The following is a 23,473-nucleotide window of genomic DNA, read 5'->3' on the forward strand; positions in this document are numbered from 1 at the left end:
TAAAGTATCTTGTCTTGATAACCTCCCTTATGTCTTTTAGTTTACTATTCACTACTCAATAGTATTTAAAGGTTCATTTTTGGTTCAATAAATGGGTTTTACATAAAAATTCTTAAACACTTTAATAATGGTCATTGGCATCTTGATCTGTTTTTTAATGTAGATTATATTTTTCTTTAATTCTCTTAAGTGCATACATGCGTGCGCACACACACACACATAAAAAATCACTTTCACCTTGTCCAATAGCTTACTTTAAGGTGTCTTTTCTATTTGTAAATTAGATAGACATATGCCTGGTTGTAGGCCTATTTCGCTTGATCAGTTGACTGCAACTAGAGCATATAAGATGATTATTCCTCCCCCATGGATTGCTAAGCATGCTAACCAACTTTGGTGGATATCTAAACCATTAGATTGGTGAATTACACGCCTTCATCCAAAATTTGGAAAAATATACTCCCTTTGAAATAGAGAGTCTTCCTGTGGAGATGTCTGGTTGGGGTGCATACTACTGGGGCCAAGAGACACATTGCCTCACCACATTGTATTACAGGTGCTTTCATGCACAAGAAACGGTGCTTTCTTTGCTTTCGCACTGTCCATCTTCTCAGGATCTTCTTGATAGGCTTTCTAGATTGTTGAATGCTCGTTTTCCTCGGCATCATTTCTCCAAGAAATTCTGGATTTTTGACACACTCTAATGAATTACTAAACTAATCACAGTTTCTTGCATGGACAAGGATAGATTCAATGGCATGTAATTTTTTAATATTTAAGTATTTGCCCTAAGTCCCATGTAGTAGCAGTGATAACATTGCTTTATGTATGTCATGCAACCCTCAGCCTATTTTCAATCTTATTTGATCATTATGTTTATGGTCACTACTAGACAAACTTTATTAAATTTGGGTTTTCAACCGTGTAATTTATCCTCTTTTCCATTCTTTATACTATCTACCTACAAATACTATAATGACTTAGCTGTTTTGTTAGTGGATATGACTAGATTTCACTTCATTGTGCAATATGCAAACTACTTATTCTATTTCTACTTCTTTCTTTATTTAACAGTGTTTGTCAATTGTCTTAAACACAAACAATCAATCTACTAACTAGCTATTGAAATGGGTAGGATAGATCAAGACTTGCTAACAAACTATATGACTATGTTATGCTTACATGAGTACACTTGGTCACATGAACTCCGTACCCTTGGGTACATCTCTACCTTAATTTCACGTACCCCCTTAGTTAAATCCTTTTTTTGCTTGCATTAAGATCCCAGAGTTTCATAAATCCATTCAAGTATATGACTTTTTAGCTTTAGACAGTAATGAGTGTATTGCTAATACATGACCTTGATTAATGTGACTATGTTATTCTTTTGTTGGGAAGATGAATATAATAGGATGCTTAACCTTGTGAAGTTTCTTGACCAGATAGATTTCATTGATGCTATGAATCTTTAAACATAACTTATAGTGTTATAAGACCACCCTTCCTAACATTGTCAATCATATGCTCGTTTTATGAATCATCTAGCCTCCTTATAATGTATCCCACTCGAACAACAAAAGTCAGCATCCAATCCCTAAGTCGATATGATAACCTAAACCACAAAGTTGAACTCTCTTAAACTCTTGACTGCCTCTTTTTATAATGCATCTACTGAAAGTTATGGGCCACAAACTGACTACTCTACTCTTATTCCTTTGCTTCTCCCTAGAAAATTGAAACTTGAGTCACAAAGGCTAAAACATAAGCTTTGGAGCCTTGAAACCATAAGCTATTTTGCAATATTGCCACCACCTCTCTTGAGTTGATTTGTTGATTAACTAATGACTTTGTACTCCAATGTAAAGCATGTGCCATCAAAGCTACTCATTTCCAAAATTTCAACTCTAATTTTGAGCTCAGCTTTTTTTCCCTTAAGTTGACAACCATAACTCATGCCTATCTCCCTAAAATCTAGGAACATAGAGTGTCAATACCCTCCACTTAATTTCACTTCTCTCAATTCAACAATGATCCATAATTAAACTATGTATTCTTCTTCACTCATTGTGGGTAGCCATGATAGAGAGGCTGAAATAGGCACTGGAGGTAGATAGATACATATCTATTCACTGAGTCACCAACCCGACCTTTCAAGTTAGGGGCCTGGTGCTAACTCGTATCATGAGTGACGAAACATGAAAATACCACCCATACGATCACGCTTTCCTTTATTGAACTACTCTTGTTGGTTTGTCCAAGCTTAGTAATTACTTTTTTAGCTTGTCTTATTACATGAGTAATGGGGATTGCACGCGCGGGCGCACACACACACACCCCCCCCCCCCTTCCTATTGCATCCTTCCCACACAAAAGCCCAACCATGCATGCTTGCTATAAATGATACTCTAGTGCTAGTGTTGCATCACACAATGAGATCTCAAAACATGTGATATCAATGTAAGAAAATCAAACCCTACACCCACTTTTTTAATCTTACGAGTGCATGAGAAACCATTGATGTACGAATTAAGAAGTTTTCATTTCCTTGTTGACTTGCTACCTCCTTTTTTTTCAATCAGCTTGCCTTGATAATTAAAAACGGTTCTTCATCCAAAGCACAAAATTGAAAAGATGGTTAATCACAAGCATTCTTATCATTTCCACTTTTCTTAGAATCTCTATTACCATATAATAAAGTTTGTTGTCGTTTGAAAGGCTTCACAGTAGACATCCCATCTCTACAATGTTGTCACTTACCATGCATGGTATTTTTGTGTTAGTAATGAATAAGTGTGACCTATGTGTGTCCTGTGACCTATGTGTGTCCTACCTATGAGAGGGTGACACTGTTTTTAAAGCCTTTCTAACTCTTGGATAAGCACTCAATTGCACGTTCTTTATTTAAACTTAATCATTGAACCTTCAAAGGGTTTTCCTTATTGTTGTGCCTTAAAATTTTGCTTCTTCAATCCATTCTTACACAAACCCTATCGAATCTTATAGGCATAAACATTTTCATTAACTCAACATGTAATACAAAGTGACTCCAATCTAGGTGCTTGCAACCTTTGATGATTCGTGCATTCCCTTCATAATTGTCAGATGTAGACAAACACATGTTAGGAGAACACAATTGCCATTGCTACTTTCATCATGGGGTTGTTGCATAACAATGTGCTCAATGAACCAAACATCCTCACATGGGGTTCTACTTCTTTCAATTACTTCTTTAAAGGCGTGCTTGTACAAATGGGTCTCATAGGCCATATGCAACCTTCAAGGAGAAAAATGTAATCCATCTTATGCGCTGCCTAAAGGCTATAGACATGGCATGTTGAGGCCCACAACTAAGTAAAGCAATGGCACTTGAGCCAAGGACAAATCCCTCCACCAAGACAAAGGCCTCTTTTTGATATCATGGCACTATTGACGTGGGACTCTCCTAACATCTTTGATACCCAACAAGTCCCTTGGACAATTTAATTTTGTAAGACTTTGACATACAATATACTATTGCCTATCAAAATAACCTCGGCTCCCCCAAAATTCTTCCACCACTCTACCTACACATGTAGAACCATAAATCTATACCTCTCTCTCTCTCTCTCTCTCTCTCTCTCTCTCTCTCATTGGGGTCATCATCTACCTACCTTACGATGTACTACTCTCGAGTACTTTTTGATCACATAGAATGCATGAGCAAGTTCACTTTACTTAAATTATAAGATCTAGGTTCAAGGGAAAAAGCTAGATAGGTCAGCACTCATACCAGAAAATCTAGAGCACTCCAATAGCACTATATCTGTGCACAACTCATCTAGCACTGCTCTTAAAAACCTCCAAAAAAAAGGCCACCTATTAGAGCAACATAACTTACTCAGATGTATACTTAAGCCATAATATATTGATCTCAGCTGAACCCTTCGTCGGTCAGAAATACAAAATAATTATCTAGTTCTCAGAAATGAGGGCAGGGCAAGACCTTGTTTAGGTTAAAACCACTTATTCCTTGGCTTTTGTAAAGATGCGCACGGCCAGAGCCAAGCCCAATATTGCAAGGGGGACCAAGAACTGCAGAAGCTTGATCAAAAACTCCGATGTTTTATCAGGGTTGTAGGGAGCTTGTTTGGGGGGCACATATGTTTGTCTCTCAGGAATGGTGGAGGCATCGATCTCACCCACATAGTATTCCTCCATTGTAGCTTTCGCACTGGTGCTGTGTCCCACGTCCTCAAAATCGTTTGTTGCATCTTTGCCTGCAAGAGCATATACACCCATAAAAACAAAACCCAAGTCCATGCAAACATATTAATCCCACAACATAACCACCATATTAGCAGACTAATCCCATAGCATTAACCCACCCATCACCACCAGTCATTCTATTGCACCACACTTTATACTAGCACTAAAGATTGCCATAACTTGGAAAATGATTGCACATATACACATATGCAAACATATTAATCCCACAACATAACCACCATATTAGCAGACTAATCCCATAGTATTAACCCACCAATCACCACCAGTCATTCTATTGCACCACCACACTTTATACTAGCACTAAAGATTGCCATAACTTGGAAAATGATTGCACATATACACATCATTAGTGTGTGCATGACTAATCTCTACGATCACAGAGCATGGAAACATGGACACCATTCACATCCAATGGAAAAAATTCACCTGTAGCCGATAGAAGTACTTCATCCCCTCCTGGATGTTCGTCTAGAAACTTTGTCACATTGTAAACCTGCAGACCATATAATGGCACAAAGAGCATCAAGCGACCTAGACACCCACATAAGATTGGAATATATCCAATCTCACAATTTGAGAGAATACTTGCACTTATTTAACAAACATAAAAAAACGAAAACACTAGAAAAAGTTTTGCAAAGAATTCAAGGACAGAGATATTAAATAAATTTCTGAAAAATTTGGAATTCAACTGATTTTAAAAAATAAACTTGGCAACCTATGATTTATTTCCCTTCTGATGGTCAGACTCCTTGACTAGTTACCCGACCAGATGCTGCTGCTGCCTGACCTGCCCACCAGGCTGCTCGAACTGCCATGCATTGTCCAAATGGCCTACCCGGCAGCAACTTCCTTCAAACTAATCTACCTTGAGCTCTGGTGTCACCATTTTGACATTCTTCCGTTTTCATTTGTGGACGGAGTATACCAGGATGTAACAGGTTATGATGTACAAGCCTTGGGAATGTGTGATTATCCAGGAATAGAGGACCAGGCACACTTGGTTCGTTTGACTGACCATGGTTTTATTTACAGTGCTTAGTAGATGCATGTGGAAATCCACCATTGCGAACCTCCAAGAGCTACCTGGAAAAGAGCCATGTGAACAAGGACACTTGCATGTGTTTTATGGTGACCAGTTCACATCATTTTAAAAACAGCACCTAGATTTTGAATACATGAAAGGGATTACTCGCGGCGAGGACACCGAGCTTTAATCTATTATTAAATCTATTTTTAACTGGCCATGCTTTTTATGGATAATGGTGGGACATGTTAAAAAGGATGTGAGCATGCTTTTTGGGATATTTGTATTGTTTATCTATTGGAACAATCTTCCATGCCTGGAAGTTGTTGTAACATTGGTTATTGTACTTTAATCTCGCCTTTCTCCAATTAAGGAGTACATGCTATACTGTGATAAATAACTTTCATCCCTTTGTTCTTGGCGATGTAGCACAATGTAATGAGAATAAGAGTGCAGAGAGAGAAGAGAGACAATACACACTGTCAGGTCCCAAATACCCTCTAAAGGGCCCCACCACATATGGTCTTTTTCCTTTATTGAATGAGTAGAATGACAGCTTGCTGGCTGTAAATAACCAGGACTGAACTGACTCGGAGACCTTCACTTGTATGAGATGACTTTCAACCTGAAGATGACCCTTGATCTTCACCTTCCACCTTGCCCTTGGCTCTTTTGCTCAACCTCATTCTTTGAAAACACAATAATGTCATCAAAGAAGATACCTGTAAACTTCTTGTGATGTCTTAAGAACCAGGCCATCGTGGTGGGAGCATTGGTGAGACCAAAAGACACCACCAAAAACTCATAAAGTCCAAAGAAAGTTTCGAATGTTGTCTTATGCACATCATGAGGGGTGTAGCATGCAATTGGTTGATCATTGTAATGCGCAACAAAGCCTTCTTTATACCCGTGAGTTTATGCAATTCCACTTTGAAAGAGAAGAGGAGAGAGAGAGAAGACACAATATTGGGTCCCAATTACCCACTGAAGCCATCCCCCCTCCCCCGCACGGCCCCTACAGCAGGTTTATGTAACAGAGGGGCAGCTGTAACACGGAAATCTTATCAATCATGAAAACTGATCTCACACATGAACATGCCAGAGAAGAGAGAGAGATAGACAACTCTGCACAATACACCACACTAGGGGCTATAAGATGGGCTGAACCCCCCCTCCTCTTATGGTTAGATTACCAAAAAGGAGTTTGCTTCAGATACAATCTTGCGGGTGCCTAGGGATTCTCCACTGGCTAGCACCTGAATCTTCCAGTACAAGATGAAAACAAAAGCAAAACATATGCTGATTCTTTTTTTTCTCTTTCCTCTTCTTTCTTCTTCTCTTCTCTTTCTTCTCTCTCCTTCTCCTTCTTCTTCTCTTCTGTTTCTTCTCTCCTTCTCCTCCTCCTCTTCTTCTTCTCTTTCTTCTCCTCTCTCGCGGTTCATCTCACACTGCCACGCAGCTTGCATTTTACCCCATGAAGTTTTTTGGCGCTTGGCGCAAGGGTATAAGAGGAGAAAAGGTGAGCCTTTTGCTTTCGTCTCTTGAGGAGACATTTGTCAGAATACGCAGCGGAGATGATGACCAGATCTGGGAACACAAGAGCAAAAACGCAGGCAGAAAAACAGCACAAGAGAGAGAGAGATGTAGGCGTGTAACTCTGCTCTGATATACACAAGAAGATCCCAAATATGATACAAATATGGTATGGGGCCTGGGGGCCTATTTATATGCCCCCAGATAGGCAGTCGGCCTGCTGAAAAGTCCCTCCACGACTGTAGCAAGTCGGCCAGCAGCTGATAAGGCCCATGACTGCATACATCCAGTCGGCCAGCATCACAGGGGTCCACGACTGATGTCTAGGCAGTCCGCCAGCTACTGGTCCTCCAGCCGCCTCAGGGCTGCCTCCCAAGCCACAGAAAAAAATGGGAAAAATAGGGGAAAAATGCGGGGAGTGAGGAAAAATGATAAAACACCTGATAAGGGCGGGAGCACACCCACAACAAAGGCCCTGGTGTATAAATCTAGACAGGAGATGACTTCAAACACCCCCTCTCAGCTCCTAGCTGTGAAACCAACCACTGGGAGCTGGGGTGCGCCTGAGCAAATCCTGAGAGAGCGACTTCGTGAAGAGGTCCACCGTACTGTCCTCCGTCAAACAGAACTCTAGCAAGATGTCATCAGCAACGATCTGTTCACGAACAAAGTGCCTCTGGATGACCATGGGTTCCTCCAATGGAAGCCCAAACCTGCCATGCAACCTCTGCATCCTCACCGCCTCACAAGCAGCATCATAAACAGCCCGGTACTCTGCCTCTATTCTCGACAAGGCAAAAGATGACTGTCTCCAACTGCTCCTGGGCCTGAAGTAGATCCCCTCGTGTCCGGATCTCCTCCCCAAACCGAGTCACTCCAACCGTGGAGTCGGACTCCATCCATCAATCCCCCTCCTGTGTACAAGAGTCCATGATCCTTCGCATGCCGCAGAAACCACAGGAAACGCAATCCTGCCTCCCAAAGAGACATCTGCAACCATGAGCTCAACTGCCTCATCAGGAAGCTCTCGTCCAAATTGGTGTCCATCAACCAGATCAATGAACCATACAGCTTCTGAGTCAAAAAGACATCACACTGCTCACAAGGATCAACACCTGTTACGGTGCACAAACAAGTCCTGGAAACCTGATGAAACCTGTCAACCACCCCCTCTGAATCCGGAACCACAAAGCCTGGAGAAACCACCTCCTTCTGCAAGTAAGCACCTGCCACCTGCCCGGCTTTCCGAAAGGTCCCCGTGGAAAGAACATCCTCATCTACTGGAGGTTCTATGTCCCGAACACGACGAGACATCAAAGCATAAGTGACCTGTTCAGCTTCCTCTGACTGACGAACACAAGAACTACCAACATCAGTACTGGAAAGTTCCTGCCAACTGCTGCCATCTACTGGCAAGCTATCCACCATCTGGTCCTGGAAAGCCCGCATCTGCAGCGTATCCACACTTAAGTGGCCAGTACCAGACTGCCACTCATCACAAACCTGAGGACCTGGGAGAGAGAGTGCTGAAAGCCTATAAACTCCATTCTCCACTCCGTCTTCCCAAACCACTTGGCCTGTTGCTTTGTCTCGGAGAGCAACAAAATGCTCATCAAACTCCACCCGTACGCCAGTCTTGCAAACCTGATGCACTGACAACAGATGAAAACCAAGTGCCGGAACATACAACACCTGGGAGGAATGCTTCCCCCCTCTGCCATCGGGAACTATCTCCATCCTACCCTCACTGTGAACTGGGATAGTGGACGTATCCCCAGTAAGAATATGACCAGAAAGCCTGCAGAGATCCTGTAAACCGGAACGGGAAGGAGTCATGTGCCTGGAAGCACCACTATCGAGAATCCACTCTCGAGTATCCGTTGCAGAGAGTCCTTCAATCTCCTCCCTGCCTGAAGAAAATGAAGCATCGGTGTCCATCACCTCCAGGTGCACAAAAGCCGGAGTCTTCATGATTGCTGCTGAGGAGTCTTCACCCTTCTCGGTCTTCCGCTTGGGACACTGCCTCCAATAGTGGCCTTTCTCGCCACAATCATTACAGGTCCTCTCTGCCTTCAGTTTCTCGCGGTCAGCGTCAGACTTCTTCTCAGAAGACTTCTCCGATGAAGCCTTCCCTTTGCCCGAGTTACGGCCTTTCGACCGTTGGCCAGTTAAGGCCTCCGAACCTCCACCCTGAGGAGGGTTCGTGAATCGTTCCTCCTGGTCCAGGACCATAGGCACAAGCTCCTCCCACGTGATGGTGCTGAGCCTGCCACCACTGGTAATCAAAGACGAGTAAAATGCTGAGTACGAAGACGGCAAATGGTATGATTCCTAAGTTTTGGTCTGATCAGTGGAGCTCCTTGCTTGGACCTAATGCTGAAATCAACCAAAGGGGACTGTTGGTCTCACATAGCTCTCTTATGAATCTATAGAAGTCAGTCCTCAATCTGGTAAACTCAACTAGTTCACAATTCTATTTAAGGCCTTACATTTCTAACCCCTGCTTCCATACCTTCCACCCTCACCTGCACCTGGGTTACCGCTCCACCTTGGACAATAGAGTCTTATTGTATACCCTAGCATCTCATACCACTAAGATACACTCCAAATAAAATCTCCTTTAGACCACAAGACTAGGTTAGGGTGATCAATCCTTTCCCAATCCCTGTCTTGATTCAACTATACCTCCCCTCATGCCACGGTTTCCCTACAGGTAGGACTGCGAAAGGAACAGTCACGTACAATCCCTTACTAACTCTCGAAAAGAGACGATAAATCCCAAAGTATCTAAGATTTTTGACTTCCCGAAGGTCTGTGACTATCTGAAGAATATAACCAATCTACATCAAAGTCAACCTTCATAATAGGTAGCTCTTTGCAACCCATTTAGTCAAAACATCTATTCTGGGAAGGGATTTCCTATTGCCTTTGTCGCTTTCATGCTTAAGAAACACCCACGTCTCTCGAGCTTCCTTGTCATCACCCATCCATCCTCATCCAACTGGCTCTCTTGAAGGTACGCTGCTTACAGGTAGAGAACCTAGAGTCTAATCAATCCAATGACACTCAGTTCAACACGTGAGAAACAAAAGTCCTAGGCTCCCCTTTTACACCAAAAAAGAAAGCATGCTTTTCCCAAGCTTTTAAAAAACTTGTTGCTTTTGGGGTAAAAAATTTTCAAAGTTAAAAAATTTGTTTTTTTTTTTTGGGTCCATGTAAATAACTCCTCTTTTTAATCCAAAAAAGAGTGTGCTTCTTTAGCCTTTTTTTTTTCGCTATACGAGGGAGTTTCTTTTCTAAAAACATATGAATGCTTTTCTTTTTAATAAGCTTCGTTTTTTCAGTTTGCACATCAGGTTAAAAACGTTTAAATCGCTTTTTTCAGTTTTTAAAAAAATGTGTTTCTTCCTTGCTTTTTTCCTCTCGCCACTTGCGCAAGGCTCCTCCCGTGTATCTGTCTGCTGCGCACAGAACGATGGCCGTGTGCCTCTCTGCAGCATTTGTACACAGCTTTCTCCCACGTATTTTCCCTGTTGCACACAGGCTGCCGGCCTATATACCTGCCGTAGAGCAGTCCCGCATACTGATCCTGGTCGGCTGCACTGTTCTCTATTCTCTGCTGTGTGTGCTACTGCTGGCTGTGCAGTTGTTTGCTGCTGCACTAGCCTCCCGGCTGCTGGTCAACTTGTTCAAGCCCTTGTTTGCTTATCTTGTTTAAGACCTTTGCCTAAGCCTTAGCCTAGGCTTAGGTGAAGTCTAAACTCTCCACATAAGAGAAGGAAATCCCCCTCTCCTATGCAGCTGGCTCACAACAGTCCCACACATACATATCAGCATCTCCTTCCATGGACAAACTCCCCAAAAAAATCCCTATCTGATCAGCACTACTCCTTTCTCTTCCCCCCCTTCTCAAGGGTGTACACTTGCAACAAACAGTAACCCAGAAACCACCCCTGGTAGGAAAGAGTTCTTTGCGAAGAATACCTGGGATACGACACTTTTGCCAAGAACATGCATACCTTGCAACTTTCCTGCGATCAGGGCTGCTCTGATACCAACTGTAACGTCCCCTCAGGATCAACCCTAATCAAAGCTGCACAAACACAGTTAGACCAAACCAAATCATGGAGAAGCAAGCTAACTCACCTCCCAGCCACAATCGGCATCCACCAATCTCCCCCGACTCCCGAGCCAAGGCTAGGGCTCCAACGTAATCCCACAGGTCCGTGTCTAACTCTGGTGTCCCATACCACCGGAGCCTGCCATAGGCCTTCAACATGCGAGCCTATGTACTGCCATGTTTGTGGCATGAGCACGTCTGCTCTTCTGGTCCAAGCCAGACCCACAGAAAAGCCTCCGCACAATTGTGTCTCACAATAATCCAAGCTTTCCTTTTATAGTTAAAATCCTGCCATAAATAACTATCTTGCTATAAAAAGCTTTTATGTGACATGCAGAAGCTTCGTGGTAGATCGGTAACTTCAATGCTCAGAAATCAGCAATTGTTCACGATGAGAATAACGCACAAAACTGAAAATAGAAAGAGAGAGAGGGAGAAGAGGAACATCTTGCAAACTGCCTGCTCGCTGAAGCTCCCGCCCCTCCCTGCTCGCGCTACCTGCACACCTGCGCCCCCCCGCCTACCTGCCTGCTCACCCCCTCGCGCCCCCCCTTGCCCCCCCCGCCTGCCCTCGCTACTGCGCCCCCCTCCCTCGCTGTTCTGCCTGCCGCCCCACCTCTCCTTCGCGTTCTTTTCGCGCCCACCTCCCCTCTGCAGCGCCCCGACCCCCCCCCCTCCGCCAGCTCTTTCTCCCCCCCACCCCTCTTGCGCGCAGTTCCCGCCCCGCCCCCGCCCCCCCCCCCCCCCCCCCCCCCCCCGGGCTACACCTTCGCCGCCTCGCCCCCCCTCCCTTTTCTTGCTGATTTCCACCCCCAGGGGGGTTTTTCCTTTTTCTCCGGCCTTCGTCTTCCGCCTCTCTGTGTGCAGCTTGGTTCTTGCAGGATCTCCGCTTTCGCCTCGCCTTCGCCATAGCTTCAGACTCTGATGGAGGCTCCTCCCGCCCCGCCTCAAAGGGACTCCCCCGCAGCCCCCGCAGCCCCCGCAGCCCGCCCCTGAGGACACCCCATTCAGGCTTTCTCTTTCGCCAGAAGAGGAAGCGAGCCTCACCGCAGAGGTGGAACGCCTCCAGGCTCATTCCACCATCTGCCGTATAGTCGGCACTCGCCCCAGCAGAGGGGAGATCCGGGATCTTCTCCAGGCCCGCCTTCTTGCAGATGTGGGCAAGATCCTGGACGTACAGCTACTGGGCCATGGACATTACCAGATCGAGTTCGAGACCGCCCAGAGCGTGGCCAAGGTCCTAGCCATGAGTCCCCTTGACATCAGGGGTGCTCGGGCTTTCTTCAGACCTTGGCAGCATGGCTTTGACCCAGCAGCGGCCGAGCAGGGAGAGCGCCTTTTCCATGTTACAGTTTGCTTCCTTGGACTCCGCCGGGAGTATCTTCCGCTCCTCTCTAGGCTAGGAGCATTGGTGGGCTCGGTACTAGAGACTGGCCCCACATCAGCTTCAGTGGTGGCCAGAGCAGCTGGGCTACCTTCGGTTAGAGTTTTGGTGTCCGACATCTCCTCCCTTCCTAAGGTCATTCAGCTACCTAGGATAGGGGGGGGATGGATTGATCAGAGAGTGGAGTTCTCGGGGCTCCCTAACCAGTGCTTCATTTGCAGGCAAGTCGGTCATCTGGCCAAGGCCTGCCCTCGCAGGAGACCCCGACCCTCACCACAACAGCAGGCCCCTGATGGCCCGCCCACAGATGCGGCTCGGCAAGCAGCCTCCGGGACACTTGCTCAGGCCACAGAGACCTCGGAGTGGCAGCCTGGACAGGGGCGCCGTCGAGGGAGACAGCCACAGCAGCACGCCCAGAGACCGTTGCAGCAGCAGCCACAGTCTCAGCATCACTGGGTTCCCGTGAGGAACAGCTTTGCTCCCCTCCAGGAGGAGACCCCTGCGACGACTGAGGACCAGGAGATGCCAGCACCCCCTCCTTCACCCCCCCCACCCCCGTCCCCCCCCACCGCCTCGCTTCCACCTTCGCCTCCTCCCGTCCCCGCTCCGATTTCGGCAGCAGCTCCCTCTCCACCCCCCTCGCCCCCCCCGCCCGCCTCACCTCCCCGGGAGGCCCTGGCATTCCCCTGGCGTTCACCTGCAGTCCGGAGGGCGCTGAGCACCGACCTCGCTCGAGCACCACAAAGGAGACTTACCATGCCGATTCAGGCTTCACGGATATCATCTATCCGCAGTCGGCTGAGTCGCCTCGACACTAGACAGCGCTCGGAGGCTTTTGATTACACCTTCACACGGCTTTTTGGAGCAGAGGGCCCCCATGAGCCAGCACCCATCAGAGTTCATGTAGTGATTCCTCCGGCCCGCGGGGAGGAGGCACTTGATTCAGCGGTGGCCTTCTCGTTCCCTCTATGTGGCCCATGCGACCGGGAGTGGACTCTAGAGCTCGCTCTTAGCACTTTGAAGACTCAGGCAGTTGAGTTTTCTCATCATGTGAGCGATCTGGAGGTGACAGATGTGATAGGCCGACTATGGGAGTTGGCTCATTTTTTCTTGGATCCCGAGAGTGTGGATGCCTCAGGGATTCGTCATTTGGTCGTTCGCATAGTGGGCAGACTTAGCACGCGACCCTGGATATGTATGTATACACGAGGTTGCTCTGTCTGAGCGGGAGGCAGTCGCCATGGGACACAGCCCACTGGCGCCTGATCCGTGATTCTTGCAGTACACCGGGTGGGCAGATTCGCAGCCGCTCGGATGGGGACTATTCTCCATCCAAGCCGCTTGCGAAGGCCCGCCGTACGGCTGAGACAGCATCCACCTCAGCAAGTCATCCATGAGGATCATCTCATGGAATGTATTGGGCCTTGGCGGAGCACATTACATACGCTATCAAGGTTGCTTGAGGCAGGGGCTTCAGAGATGCCTGGTTGGTGGCAGCATTGATATTTTGATGATGCAAGAGCACCACTTGGGTGAGACCAGGATCCAAAGATATGGTTCGGTGATGCCTGGTAGATGGGACACCTTTTGGTCTGCAGGGTTTGGTCCTTTGGGTGGACAGGGAGGAGTATGCATGGTCATTCCAGATGTATGGCGGCAGGCCATTGTGGATCGAGGGATCATTGTGCCTGGTAGAGCACAGTATGTCACTCTGAGGATGCATGATGAGCTAGTGGGCGTGCTCAACGTCTATGCGCCCAACCATGCTAGTGCCAGAGCAGAGTTCTGGACCCAGGTTACGGATGCATTGCCAGAGGCCGCACATTGGTGTGTCGGGGGTGACTTCAACATGCTTGAGGACCCGGCTGATAGGGTGGGCAGTCATGTTACAGTGCACGGCACGGAGCTTGCAGCTTGGGAGCGATTTTGCATGTCACTGAGGATCACTGATGCATGGCAGCATGGGGCCTTCTCCCGCTCTCAGGACAGTCTTAGTTTCTCTCGGTCGGATCGCCGGCAGGGAGGGACTAATCTATCACGGATTGATCGCTTTTATGTGGGCGACTGGTTCGGGGAGCGAGGGGGCTCAAAGGCATTCTCGCTGGCACCTCATTTTCAGATCACGCGCCATTTATCTTGACGCTTGAGGAGAGGACACGGGAGCCCAGCTTGCAGTTGAGGATCCCAGAGAGGGTACTTACAGATCCTAGTCCAGGGGAGGACGGGCTGACGCCTGCCTTTTTTATGCGCTATTGGGACCTTTTGGGCCAGGCCTCTGCAGGGGCTTTCAGTATGTTTTGGGACACTGGGGTGATGCCACAGAGCTTTTCAGAGGGCTTGATCTTTCTCATCCCCAAGGGGGAGGGAGTATCAGATGATATTCGGCATTGGAGACCTATTACGATCCTCAATACTGTCTACAAGGTCTTAGCAAAGGCCTTGAGTTTGAGGATCCAGGCCTTCCTGGGGGAGTTGATTCATGCTACCCAGACAGGATTCGTCAAGGAGCGTAGTATCCTTGACAACATTTTCACCTTCTGGGAGGCGACGGCCCGAGCTAGATTTCTTGGTGAGGACTTGGTCATGATGCTTCTCGATTTTGAGAAGGCATACGATAGAGTCGATTGGGGTTTCTTAGAGGGCACTATGCTTCGCCTGGGCTTTGAGCCAGGTTGGATTAGAGGGGTGGCGGCTCTGTATTCCACAGCTCACAGCCAGGTGTTGATTGCAGGAGGACGGGGGCCGAGTTTTGAGCTGACCAGATCAGTCTGTCAGGGGTGTCCCCTCGCCCCTTTTCTTTTTCTCTTCTTTGCGGAGGCTATGAGCATGTATTTGACGGCAGAGGAGGTTGGTTTGAGAGGACTCCAGCTCCCAGTTCGGGGGGAGGACCTGCTCGATGCTGAGTTTGCGGACGACACGGGCTTATTTTTGCATGGCCAGGAGGCCAATCTTCTTCGGGCAGAGCAGTCGCTCCAGGTTTTTAGTGCAGCTTCAGGAGCTTTGATCAATTGGCGCAAGACAGTGGCCTTTTGGATCAGTAGCGCTCCCACTCCGGCATGGAGCCCGGACCCCGGCTTTAGATGGATTCCTCCTGGCACAGCAGTGCGGTATTTGGGATGCCAGATTAGACTAGATTTGTCACCTGAGCAGCAGATTGCCCCGCTTCTTCTGAGCATTCGGAAGAAGCTTTTGTATTGGAGTACAGCTCGACTATCCTTGGCCGGGAGGGTGGTGGTGGCAAATCAGGTGCTGTTAGCGACCATGTGGTACATTACGTCTTGCTGGATCTTCTCGAGCTCTTGCATCAACCAGGTACAGAGGCTGATCAGGAACTTTCTTTGGTCTGGGCGGGACGGTCAACGGCTCGGGCAAAGGTTGCATGGGCAGTTATTACACTTCCGCTGGCTCAGGGAGGCTTGGGCATTATAGATCCAGTCGATCAGAGTAGAGCCTTATTGGGGAAGCTTATTGTTCGGGGGCTGCTTCCAGGCGCTGAGCCTTGGAAAGAGCTTCTCTTGCAGCGGCTGCAGGCTCGGGCTCCCCCAGCAGGGGGCACTTAGGCACCAGAGATTCGATGGATCTTCATAGAGATGAGGAGGACAGGCCTCAGTAGAGGATGGGAGGACAGATTTGCTTTGAGCATCCTGAGAGCTTGGGAGCTACTGAGACCGGGGCTCTCTCAGCGACCTCCTTCTTGTGTTGAGGAGCGGGCCAAACAGCCGCTCATCTGGAGCCCAGCGGTTCGCACAGAGCAGGGTCATATGCTGGGTTCTCGGCCGCGTCTAGCCTGGGGACCTTTGGCGGCAGGCCCAGCACGTAGCTTTGGAGACTGGCAGGCCTTCTGCAGTCTACCAGAGGAGATCCAGGTGGAGAGGCTGAGTCACTTCAGAGGGGGGTTGATTATGAGGGATGACATTCAGGAGGCACTCACAGAGGAGTGGTTCACGCCCATCGAGCTAGTGGCCCCACGGTGGATGGGAGCCTTTACACAGTTGGAGATCCTGATTGCTGTCAGAGCTTGCACTGAGGATGGCAGATGCCTCTACTATGAGATTCAGAATGAGGGCAGACTTCAGAGAGTGGAGGTGGAGTCGCCTTTGGTTGCAGAGTGCACCTTTCAGAGGATACGGGTAGTGGCCACCGCTTCTCAGAAGTGGCATATTGACCCAGACCTTGCAGATGTGCTCCCGGATTGGCGCATATGGGCATATGCAGCACACCCCTTGGCCCGGCTACAGTGGGACCCTAGTGAGTACGAGTGGCACGATCCTTACGCATCCCTTGAGGCCACAGAGATTACCTTTTTTCAGTATACTGTTCGGTTGGGACGGCATATTTTGACGGCGAGGAGGATGGTCTCTCCAGCTGCAGCGGGGCACTGGCGGCTACAGGGACTCTCACAGGAGTTTCTGGAGTATTTTTGGGCCCGGCTCTGGGCTAGTCAACAGGCCCGCAGGATCTCGACTTTCCAGTGGCTGGTCGCCCACAGGGGCTCAGCAGTTGGCACCTGGCTTGTCTACAGCGGTCTTCCGGCGGCCTACGTCCGATGCGGCCACCCTATGGAGACACAGAGACATTGCCTTTGGGACTGCCCTCAGGCGCAGCTGATTTGGCTGCGGATGCTGCGTATTCTGGCCCCCCTCTCTCCAGAGGGTACGTATACGTGGGGTGCCGCTGCTTGGTCGACTTCGTCAGGGCCTGCTATGGGCTATGAGACAGAGCAGGACAGCCAGGCCATCAGATTCATTAGGGGACAGCCTCGCCTTGTTCCTTCACAGGATTTCTCGTCCGCCAGCTGGACACAGGAGAGGGATCTACGATGGGAGCTCCTCAGCACCATCACCATCTGGTTCACCTGGAAGGCCCGGTGTTTCAGGGCCTTTGAGGGGAGACTGGAGCCACCAGTAGAGACTGTTCGGGGGATCTGGCAGGAGTTGATCCACACCTTGCAGGGACAGTACGACCGCATTCGGGGCGACTCGGATGAGGCGATCTTGCAGCGCCAGGCCTTTCACACCACCTGGCGCAACGGCCCCTTCTATACCCTTCACGCGGGGTCCCCCCGCTGGCACTACAGGCCACCTGTTTGGCTTTTCCCCCCTCCTATTGTATGATATAGCCATTCAGTTCTTTGTACTGATACTTGTACTTTTCAGCACCTAGGGAGAGTCTCCCTGGCTGCCCTGCTGTTTTCTCTGCTCTGTTTTTTCTTGTGAGCAAGAGAGGATCTTTTGTAGCCCTACGGGCATTTTTTTATAACTAATGAAAGGATCTTTTCTCGAAAAAAAAAAAAAAAAAAGAGAGAGAGAGAGAGGGAGAAGAGGACACAGTATTGGGTCCCGAATACCCTCTGTAGGGCCCCCACCATGAATGGTGTATTTGCTTTTATTAGAATGATGCAAAATCTGAAAATAAAAGACTTACTTGACCTGTTTTGGCTGAGATCCTGCCCTTGACCTTCACCCTTCACCTTTGCGTGTTAGCTTCTCCCTTGGCTGTCCAGGCCCTTGAGTAGCTACAGCACTTTGTGAAATATGATGTGAATGACCTGAATTTATGGCTGGGCTTTATATACCCCTTCAGGTTGCAGGTCGGCCAGTTCTACTGGGGTTGGTTTGCTAAAAAAGCTCACGACCAGCATTTAATACCTATAATATGCTGTAAAAAATCCCTGTTCACGCCTATGACAGGCTGGCCATTATGCACATTTGCTACAGACTGCTGGGCAGCCTGTGGGGACTGCCCCACACCTGGCCGACAGGCTTTAAAGGGCCTGATGCTCTGTCGGCTGCCTGTCCAGAGGCCCTAGGGCTGGCAGACAGCCCTTCCAGCCCATCACATGGCTGGTGGGCACAGCCGGGGCCCTCCTGGCCCCTTGGGGGTGGTTCTACACCTCCCCCATGCCCACATAAATGATCTTGGGGTAGCCCTATCGACTGGCCTCATCTCTACATGCAAATCCTACATGTCTACACAAAGGTCTGGCATCCAGTATCATACCAGATACACAGAACCACTAACATCATTCCAGAGGGAGACTCACAGCGCGGACTGGCACTGCTTCATATGCAGGACAATGCATACCTGACCTTAGACGAATGGAGTAGAACCCTGGCTGACTCATCCCGGACTGGGCCCACATGGGACCAATTTTCTACTCCAAGTCCTACACCTTCTTGTTCAAATATGTGCACGTGGCATCCAAGTGCAGGATGCACGTGACATTTTAAGCATGTTTTACTTGACGGAAGCTGCATAGCCTCCAAATAGTCCGTCGATAAAGCCGGATAGTCGTCGAAGAACTCTTTGTCAAGCCATACTGCTTCGTGGGTCCCTCAATCCTGAAACTTTGTGAGGAATTGTCTTTGTCTTCGGCCCGAGCAATGCACGCTTGAAGCGGTGCAAAAGGATCTGTTCTGGAACCAGCACTTCAGCTTCATCAATGATAATCCGGTTCCACTTCGTCTTTCACTTCTGAAGGGATCGGACCTGCATATGGTTTCAGCCAACTGAAATGGAACACATCGTGCATAGTCCACCTCGGAGGTAGCTTCAACTTCATAGAAACCTCGTTAATCTTTCTCTCGATGGGAAAAGGTCCAAAGCTCCTGAATGACAACTTTGGGCATCGCTTGCCCACTTGTTTCAACCTTTGCTTCATGATCCGAAGATAAACCCAATCACCTTCCGAAAACTTCATATCCCTTCGGTCTTTGTTGGCCTTTCGAGTGTAGGCCTCCTGTGCTTTAGCCAACCTGTCTTTTACTGACTCCAAAATTTCCTAGTAAGACTCCATCAATATGTTCGCTTCAGGTACTAAAGACAAGGTTCTCGTCAATAGCGACTGGAATGGTCTTCCAAACGCTGCTTCATATGGAGTCCTGCCAATAGCTGAAGGAAAGGAATCATTAAAAACAGCTCGAACTAAAGGCAAACACGATTCCCACTTACCTTGTTGATCGTGGACATAACACTTTACCACATCAAAGACCAACTGGTTGTAGATTTCTGTCTCGCGTCCGTATGTGGGTGAAATGCACTGGAAAAATTCAATTTAGTACCAAAGTTATCAAACAATGCCCTCCAAAAATGACTGGTAAACTTGGCATCTCGGTTTGACACTATGGCCCTAGGGATCCCGCCAATTGGGTACCAATGCCAAATGAACAAATGGGCAACATCTTCGGCAATCACATTGGCCCTGCAAGGAATAAGCATAACAAATTTGCTAAATCTATCAACTATAGTCAAGCATTGAGTAATACGCTTTCCCGAACTAGGAGGCAGATTCGTGACAAAATCCATCGATATATCTTGGAAAGGTCCCTCAAGAATTGGTAAGGGCTGTAACAACCCTATCTTCTTCCCACGAGGAGCTTTCACCTTTTGACAAATATCACATTGTTGCACATGTGCAAACACATCTCGCCTCATCTTTGGCCAATAATATTGTCGTTCTAACTTCTCCAAAGTCGAATTCATGCCCCAATGACCACCAGTAATACGTCATGGGCATCATGGAGATAAGCTGCCATGAACGACTTCATGACACACAGTCGGCCTTTGTAGAAAAGCCAACCATCGCGTATCAAAAAGTGGCATGGTCTTGTGGCATCCAATGCCTGTTCCCACTGTGTACCAAATTCCTCGGAATCCACGTACGAGTGCTTCATTCTAGTCCCATACCAACAAGGTCGAGTCTAGTAGTCTGAATCAAAGTCACCTGTCTCTTCCGGCTCAAAGCATTAGCCACTCAATTGGCCTTTCCTGGAAGGTACTCAATCATATCACCAAATTGCTAGAATATCTGGCTCCAGCAGTGCTGTCGGTCACTCCACTGTGCACTTGGCATTGTCTAAATCCAGTGTAATGCCTAATGGTCAGTGCGAACCTCAAAGTCACGGCCATAAAGGAAATGTTTCCAATGTTTCACCTATGGCTGTAGATTAGGGTACCTTTTTGTACCATATGAATATACTGAATTTCCAGCATATCTCTCTCTCTCTCTCTACTCTCTCTCTATATATGCGTTTTACATCAGATGGTTTCCAAGAGTGTTTATGGCTGAAAGAAGACCCCAGAGCTTCCGCGTATTACAAGGCACGTGTTCAATCATACCTCCAAAGTGTTGAAATATTTGACTCCACTTGGCTTATCTATCACTCCATTGGGTACTAGGCATGGTTTGCCTCCATTGGGTATTAGGCATGGTTTGCAACCATTTAAGTGCTTGATGATCAATCTTCAATTTGAATTTCCTTCCGTAAAGGAAAGGTTTCCAATGCTTGAGAGTTGTCATCACCCCTAAAAGCTCTTTGCCATACACCAAATAATTCTTATCGGTGTCATTCAGCTTGTGGCTGTGATAAGCCACTGGTTTACCTTCTTGCTATAAAGCAACATCGATGGCAAGGTTGCTATCGTCAATGATAACCACAAATGGGTCATCCCATGGTGCCAACTTAAGAAATGGCGCTTCTGAGACCATTGTATGTAATGTGTGGAAGGCCTCAAGGGCTTTGCTTGTAAAGGACACTTTCTAGCGACGCAGCTTCACGTCCTTGAGCAAATTTGTAAGAGGTGCTGCAAGGACGGAAAATTTGTCCATGTGGGTGTCATAGGCCTAGAAAAGACCCACAAACAATTTGATCAACTACCCTCAAGCTCTAAGGCGTTCAGCCTTATTCATCTAACACTGAGGACATCCTCGACATATGCCTATCAACTTAAAACATATGTTTTACCAAATCATAAGTCCATTGTACCCCTAGATGACCTGCTATAGGAGCGTCATGACATTCAAACAAAATCTATCTCTATAGGAGCATCATGACATTCAAACAAAATCTATCTCTAAATCTCAACACTACCCCATACACAAACTTTTTCATTTCAGAACAACCACACATTCCGAATAAGTATCTGACTACCACTCACTCTAAGAGGAGGTAGATTCCCTGAGTCATGATCTACATCAACGGAGCTCCCAACCTCGATCTGCTACCAATACCAACTAAAATGCATGTTGGTCTAACATAGCCCTCTCAAAGAATCATATAAGTCAGTCCTAATATCGGTGAAACTCAAAAGCTTCACCTCCTTTATCCTACTCAAAGCATCTGCAACCCAGTTCAAGCTTCACTTCTTGTACTTTATTTCCATGTCAAAATCCTGCATCAACTCTACCCACCGTGTCTTCCTTCCCCTTAAACATGCTTGATTGACTCAAGATTGGTCAAGACAACAAATTTGGAACCACGTGTGTTGAGCAAAAACTTGAGTGTATAGAAGGGGGTCTCTTGTCATATAATATACATACATGCATGTACACATGTATGTATGAATATATGCATAAGTATGTATATATGTTGTGAGATTCAATTATGTAGCAAATTGCACCATAACTATGTTTATGGGATGAAATCCGATTTTTTACGTACACATGTATGTATGTATATATGCATAAGTATGTACCTATGTATGTTGTGAGATTCAATTCTGTAGCCATAACTATATGTTGTATGCATATATAGGATGAAATCCGAATTTGTACTGTGTTGCATCATAACTATGTAAGTATGCATGTATGGGATGAACTCCAATTCTGTACCATGTAGTATTATAACTATGAATGTATAATGAAATCCAATTCTGTGCATCTTGCATCATAACTGTATAAAACTGCAAAAAAGGACTATAAAAAGAAATCTGCAAGAAAGAGTGTCATTCCAAAGGGCGGAAAAACCAAGTTCTACGTGCTTTCCATGGAAACCAAGTTCTAAGAGCTTTCCATGGAAATTTCAAGAGAACAGTGAGAGGGCCACCAAGCTCAGGTTAACATGGTCATGTGTCTCAAACAGAGAAAAATCTAGGGCATTCACCAGATCCTACAGATAGAGGAGGGAAGGAATACCTTGCCGGAGATGATGAGCCAACAGTCCTTGAAGTGATTATGCTCGGAGACCTCTGAAAGGGTGTAGATCTTTGGCGCATCAGCCATTGCAGCCTGCGAGCAGGAAGGAAGAGAGAGAGAGAGAGAGAGACACACACGCGCGCGCAAGCGAGAAATCTTAAAAATTGCCGGTTTTTAACTTTCAAAATCTCAGCCATTTAATTTCAAGGCAGTTTTAAATTTCTACCTATTTACACAAAATGCCCAATATATTATATAATATTATAATATTAGTGGCACCAAAATGTTTTTTTGCATTTCCATTAATTAATGCCCATTTATATCTGTATATTTTTTCAACCTTAGCGTTGAAATTTCAACCGGTTTTTCAATCTCGCCCTTGAGTATTTTTCAAACAAATCAATTTCACAATTAAAATTTTGAAAATCTCAGCCACCTAATTTAAATTTTCTACCTATTTTTTCAATCTTCTCCTTGAAAAAAACACAAAATGCCCATTTATTAGTGTATATTTTTCAACCTTAGCATTTAAATTTCCACCGATTTTTCAATAGTACCCTTGGGTATTTTTCAACCTTAGCCTTCAAATTTCAACCAATTTTTTCAATCTTAGGTTGGGTTCACACCTACACACTAGAAAGTGTTGTTCTAATATGCTAGCATACCATGTGTCAACAAGTTTAGTTGTCCGGACCTCAACCCTCAACAAAGCGAAGGACACTTTCAATGACATCACAAAAAGACAAGCACGAGAATGAAACACCAAATCGACTTGGGTTCCACGCTTGAAAGAAAGGCCTCCTAACCACTTCCCCATCCCATTTGTTGGAAGACGCCTATGTGGAAAAAAAAATTATTCAAGCTTCCACTATGTGTGAAGAAAGGGGGTGGCAGCAGAGCAAAAGCAGATAGCTCCATATAGCGACCTGTCTGAACTTACCCTTAGCTTACTTGGTAAAGGGATGGAATCCCATGGGTGACATTGTGGGTTCAATTCGTGCTCACTGCAATGGGTGGATGTGTTGAATTTAAAAAAACCGAGCTGTAGCCTAACACACTTAAGGATTTTTTTTTACTATTGTTATCCAAGCAAAATCTCTAGGGTTGCTCATGTGAGCTCAACTAATTGAGCCAAAGCCACTCATTAAGTTATTATTATAATCTCTCTTTTTGCAAGCACAACCTCTCATGCTATTTAGATTTAAGAGGAAGTTAGGAGCTTTACATAAT

At 46.7% G+C, this 23,473-nt stretch overlaps 1 protein-coding gene across 1 annotated transcript; it reads right to left on the minus strand.

Annotated features, from left to right (window-relative positions):
- Positions 1-3,884: 3,884 nt before the first annotated feature.
- On the minus strand, positions 3,885-22,408 carry LOC147606469 (cytochrome b5-like). The gene is made up of 3 exons (XM_086791870.1): positions 22,244-22,408; positions 4,693-4,759; positions 3,885-4,256 (listed from the first exon to the last, which is right to left on the minus strand). Exons 1-3 carry the CDS (start codon positions 22,328-22,330, stop codon positions 4,003-4,005), a joined length of 408 nt encoding a protein of 135 aa, XP_086647996.1. The 5' UTR covers positions 22,331-22,408; the 3' UTR covers positions 3,885-4,002.
- Between the last annotated feature and the right edge of the window lie 1,065 nt (positions 22,409-23,473).

The sequence above is a fragment of the Cibotium barometz genome, chromosome 57 (assembly GCF_041138505.1).
Source record: "Cibotium barometz isolate CiBa-2024 chromosome 57, ASM4113850v1, whole genome shotgun sequence".
Taxonomy (NCBI): domain Eukaryota; kingdom Viridiplantae; phylum Streptophyta; class Polypodiopsida; order Cyatheales; family Cibotiaceae; genus Cibotium; species Cibotium barometz.